This window comes from Solanum dulcamara, chromosome 12 (genome assembly GCF_947179165.1).
Source record: "Solanum dulcamara chromosome 12, daSolDulc1.2, whole genome shotgun sequence".
In the NCBI taxonomy this organism is placed as follows: domain Eukaryota; kingdom Viridiplantae; phylum Streptophyta; class Magnoliopsida; order Solanales; family Solanaceae; genus Solanum; species Solanum dulcamara.
Window position 1 is genome coordinate 57,403,140 of NC_077248.1, and position 6,000 is coordinate 57,409,139.

Genomic DNA, 6,000 nt, shown 5'->3' on the forward strand with positions numbered 1-6,000 from the left:
ATAAGACTCATATATATATATACAAATTTAGGGGTGAAACATGTCATCCCCTAAGTGGTGACACGTGTCAAGCCCTAAGCGGTGACAAATGTCAAGATCTAAGTGGTGACACATGTCAAGGTTTCATTGGTCCAACACACCCCTTTTCTCCAATCATGGGCTTCCGTGTGGCATGTGGAGCCCACATGAGTCTTGTTGAAGACTTTGTGAAATTCCCATTTTACCCCTAGCCTTCCACAATATTATCATAGGCCACTTTGCGAATTTTCCTTTTTGCCCTTTGCCTTTTCCATTATTTTCACACTATTAACGATCATAAATAATATTCATATCCAACTTGTATATTAAATAAATTTTGGAAGATGGTCATTCCCTTAACTTTACCATAGCTACCCTAAAACATCCAACTGTATAAAATATGGTATATAACATTCTCTATGAGAAATTTCAATTTTTGCCCCTCACCTTTTATAATATTTCCAAGTTGAAATTCTAATTTAGTCATAAAAATTTTGTATCCAACAAGATCAAACATAGCCTTGTCCTTGACTTGTTACCATTATCTCCAAAATATCCTAATGTGCAAAATACGGGTTATAACAATTTTCACTAAGATTTGGACCGTTCTTCGTGTATGTATAGGATTGTACTAGGTGATTGTAAAGTGCATCCATGAGTTAGGATCAATTCATAAGAAATTGGAGAGTGTTGGATGTGATTTAAGGTCATAAGGGATCCCTAAAACCAAGCTAAGTCCAAAGAACTCGTCTTGGCTAAGTTTTCGAATGAGTTTGCATAAGGGTCAACTTCCAATGACCTTATCCTTTTGAATATAACTAACTGGGTGGCCCACCTATTAATTTAAAGGTCTTTGATTCTTCTTTCCAATGCTATCAAGATTGTATTTTTTGGAGTTCGGAGTTAAAAGTTATGACTATCTTACGACGGACTAGTGCTGCAGGAATTTCAGGCCTGGACCATAACTGAGGAAAACCTGGGCTTGGCGCCGTAGTGGCGCGACGCGCAACTATAGCACCAAGAACAAGCCTCAGTAGTTTGGTCCTTGGCACGACGCGCCACTATTAGATGTGCAGGGTTTTTAAGCCTATTTTCCAGAACCCAGGAAATTTAGGCGTGGTGTTGTAAGGGCGCGATACGTCATTATAGCGCCAGGAACAAGCCTCAGTAGTTTAGTCCTTGGCGCGATGCGCCACTATAAGATGTGCAGGTTTTAAGCCTATATTCGACTTGGCGCTGCAGTGACGCGGCGCGCCATTATAGCGCTAGGAGGGTTTTAGCCCGATTTTACAGATTTTTGAGGAAGGGCAAATTGGGCATTTCCCTAGTTATATATAGTCTAGCCTTGGAACATTTTGGGACTGATTATTTTCAGTCCTTTGCTCTCAAAAAATCCCTAGGCTCCACCCCCCTTCTCTTCCAATCCATCTCCAATAAGAAGTTGCCTTCAAAAATTTCAAGGATTCAAGTTTTTCATTGAAGACCTAACATCAAGGTTCCTTCAAAATCTTCACCAAGGATGTAAGGCTACTCAAAGCATGGGTTGAGTCCACCCATGTGTCCTAAACCTTCTTTGAGGTTAAATGTTCATAAGAATGGAGTTTCTTGATAGGCTTATGTCCAAATGAGTCTTTTCATCTATTATCTTAATTTTTGTTATGTTGATGTTATGGAGTTAAGAAAGTGATGAGCTACATATTGGTATGAGTTGATTTATATGAGTGGTTAAACATATTTTGTTGATTTCTTTAAATATGTTAATTTTCTTAAATATGTTGATTACCCTAAATTGGTGATTTAGAACCTTGGAGTCTTGATGAGTCCCGGAAAGATTTGCTAAATAAATAAAGGAATGATTGGATAGAATTGTATGATGTTATAAATGCATTTTTAACTTTCGCTTGAAAGATATGATTGAGATTGATCGGATAGTATGATTGGAGGAGGTTTGATTGTGATGGAATTGATGATTTGACAAGGTTCCAAATGAAACTTGTCGATATGATTTGATTGAGTTGATTGGATGGAGTTTTATGAGCATTGAGTCTTGGGAAGAGTATCGAGCACCAAATTGGGTAAGAGTAAGTAATAACTCAAATCCAATAACTATGTCGCCAAATGTAGGAGGGGATTGAACCGTTAAAGTCGGATGTTTACCAAATTATTGTCCTGACATGATAGGACTTGGTTGGATATGGATCCATGATTGGTTGATTCATTCATATCCTGGCAAGGTATGACCGAACGTGGCAACAATGTCGGCTTATTGTACTATTACTGGGTCATAAGTGACGGTTGTCGGATAAGAGAAACTCCCATATAGGTTTTGATAGTACTCTGAGTCGGATTGGGTTGAATTGTATGTGATTGGTCCCATCTAAACCATATTCTTGTTTAGACTTAGGACACTTGATTGAGTTGCTCTTTCTCTTGAGTTGAGATTTCGAGTTGATTTGATTATTCCTTGATGTTGGTTTCATTCGGCCATTTTACATACTCGTACATTCCACGTACTGACGCCATTTGGCCTGCATCATTTCATGATGCAGAGATAGGTACTAGAGATCATCAACCGACGCACCATTGAAGATCTTCTCACTTTCAGCTAGTTGGTGAGTCCTCCCAGTTTTCGGAGGATACCGACATTATCTTTATAGCTTTGTTTTGTTTCCTTTATTTTGATTGTTGGTAGCCATGGACTTGTCATTGGAACCTCCTGGATTGTTGATAGAGGCTTGATAGATTAGAGTGTGGAAGTGTTGAATTGTTCGTTTTGACTAGTTTTATTCTAGTTAGTTATTGATTGGGTATTTGTTTGGCCTTTGACCCTAAATTATGAATAATATCCTTATGATTGAGTCTTCCGCTGATAGAACGTGACTGAATGAAAGTGTGACTGGACCAGGTGATTCGCTTTAAGGCCAGAAATGGCTTTCGAGTGCCGATCACGTTAAGGGTACCTTCCCGAGGCGTGACATATTATATTAGTAATACTAATGAAACAGTTAACATGAACACATCACGTAAATTGGAAAACAATTCAACCCTCACCTACCTCAAAATCAAGCCGGAACACTCTACTGAACCTGAGTCTTCCCCTTTTGTAAAGCCTTAGCTTGTTCTTGGTGTAAAAATAATAACACAACACAAAATCAACCCCAAATGGCCTAAATATTTCCAGATTATGTCTTAATCCCAAACCCCATGCCAACCTCATGATATTTTGATCCAACCTAATTTTTTTCCACAATAATTCACCTAGAACTACCAAAATTTTTACGGTTACACTAGTGAATTACAGTAATAAAATCATAAACAAACTGTTTATGAACAAGACCCAAGGTTTCTACACCCAACTATCCTTGTCACACCAGATTTTTCATCCTAGGTCAAGCCAAACCCTCCCCAAGGCCTAAAACTATTGATTCTATGGTATAGTACTAGATGAGGGGAATAAAATACTTACCTTTACAAAGAAACTTGGTGAAAAATTGATAGAATTCGCCCAAAGTCGCCCCTGCCCTTCTCCAAAATGTTCTTGAGTAAGAATAAATATTTTGGGGGAAGATTTTGCATAAACTACGACTTATCCCATTGTATCGACCCAATCCCTCTATAGTGGTGGCACCGTAGCAAAATCCTCCCGCTATAATAGGGTTGATCGCCTTTGACTCTCGCTATAGAGGGAATTTATCTGCTATAGTAGTAGTCGCTATAGTGGTGTTTCACCCGCTATAGTAGCTTACACGGGATAGAAACTTGAGAACTCTCCAAGTTTGTTTTATTTCACAACACACTCTCAAACATTTCAGACCAACCCCTTCACATTAAGTTCGATATCGAGAGTTATACTCACCCGAATTCAACTCTGAATAGTCCTACGAACTCGTTAACACCTTAGCTAACAGGAAAACTAACTCAAACTTAGACATTTTACCTAATCATTTCCTGAATAGCTCTAGGCTTCACCTCGCTAAGATTTCATTCGAATCTAACCTAGCCTGAAGTTTTCAACTCCCCAATCCGATGATTAGCTCATCCATAACGATAGAAATGGTTGTTACACTATAAAAGGTATGTCACTAAGGTGGACCACCGAAAAGTTTGACTCTATTAAATGAATATTTTTTAAGACGTGTGCTTCTGACTTACGACTTTCCATTTAAATTCATACAGCGGATTATGAAGTGTGTGTGTGCGCCCACTATTTCCTATTCATTAGTGATCAATGGGAGCTTGGCAATTTTGGGAAAAAGAGGTATTAGACAGGGTGATTCTATGTCACCCTATCTGTTTGTGATAGACACGGAATATCTTCAAAAAGAACTAAATGTGATGACTGAAATGCTCTATATAAGTTTTATCCAAGATGCAAAAAGTTGAATATAATGTAAATTTATTTTGCCGATGGTCTATTGATGTACTATAAGGCTGAAGTACAAAATGTTAAGTTAATACTATGAAGCATTTGACAAGTTCTCTAGGTATACTGGACTACAAGAAGTAGAATATATTCAAGGAGTTGTGTATTGTGAAGGATCCCTTCCTTTCAAATATTTTGGGAGTCCCACTGTCCCAAAAAAAAAAACTCGCTTCTCTCAATGTATGCCACTTGTTGATAAAATTACAGAAAGGGTGATATGTTGATCTACAAAACTGCTCACATATGCTGGTAGATTGTAACTAATAAAATTATAGAAAGGGTGATATGTTGGCTTTGTAATTCTTACATTTGGTATAAATAAAAGTTATTTATTTGTTAAAAAAAATATTAATTTGAGACAATGGAAGAAAATATAATTAATGTGTTGTTATTTATTTTCAGGTACACATGGACAAGTAGAGAAGACCTTAAATGGTGTAGCTTTTCATCAAAAAGACTTTTGGAGACTGGATTCAAGTACAAGTACAGCCTTGAGGAAATGTTCAATGGAGCAATTGAATGTTGCAAACATAGAAACATGCTCTAATCCCTTTATATCAAATACAACTTAGAAACTTTATTTTATATGAAGTTCTTTCCTTTTCTTTTCATGTCATGTTTCGTTTTCATGTACTCATAGATATTAATAACTAAAGTCGTATACTTAAGTTCTCTTAAATTTATCAATGATAATGAAATAAGAGAGAAGTCTTGCAAATGCATTGTCTTGGACAAATCTGTAGTAGCTTTTTCTATTAAAAAGAAAATGAAGAGTTCTACTATATATAGCGGATGAGAAGGTAAGTGTCACCATCCATTTCTGAGTCTATAGTTGAATTTAAACATTTTCAAAGTAGACTAGTCTTGAAATCTCAAAAGCAACAGAATACTCAAGAAATAGTTCAAATCTGAATAGTCAATCCAAAATATTCTATTGGTACCAACAAGAAGATACTATAATACTCTTACTATAAAGTTCAACAAGCACATCACCATAAGAAAAACAAGACAAAATAAATGACTATAGCTACCCTGGAATGCTACCATGACAGATGTGATTGACTCACCTTAGCTGAAACTTGAAGACCCATTTGACTACACCATTGATGATATGTGGTGCCACTAGTTATAAGATTAGAATATAAGTAATAAGTGAATTTTATGAGTATAAAGCCTAGTAATATAATTAATTCGGCTCCGCTGTCTTACCCCATAGAGTAAGTGTAAACAACCAATTTTCGAGCCGTGAAAAATAAATAATCAAAGACAGCAAAATTGGAGTAAAAAAATTTAATATTTGATTTCAAAATGTATTACGTGTTACAATCTCTATGATAATACTCTTATTCTTCAAATAATATGTAACACCCCCTAAAACGTTTTATGTGGTATTTCAATTCTCGACAAAAATGATACTGCTTCTGTATTTTGGGCAAACTTTTTCATAGAATAGTCTAAATTAGGTGATACAAAATTTTGAATAACACCAACGGCATTACCTACAACTTTCATTAAGACCATATCTTAAGATTCGGAGGATACGTAGGTCAAATAAATTA

The 6,000-nt window shown here is 36.3% G+C and overlaps 1 protein-coding gene across 1 annotated transcript in view; it reads left to right on the forward strand.

Moving 5' to 3' along the window:
* The window catches only part of LOC129875963 (vestitone reductase-like), an 80,782-nt gene extending 75,621 nt beyond the window's left edge, over positions 1–5,161 (forward strand). Inside the window, exon 4 of the mRNA XM_055951226.1 lies at positions 4,844–5,161. Coding sequence (XP_055807201.1) covers positions 4,844–4,988 — 145 coding nt within the window. The 3' untranslated portion in view covers positions 4,989–5,161. The remainder of the gene's footprint in view (positions 1–4,843) is intronic.
* Positions 5,162–6,000: the final 839 nt, after the last annotated feature.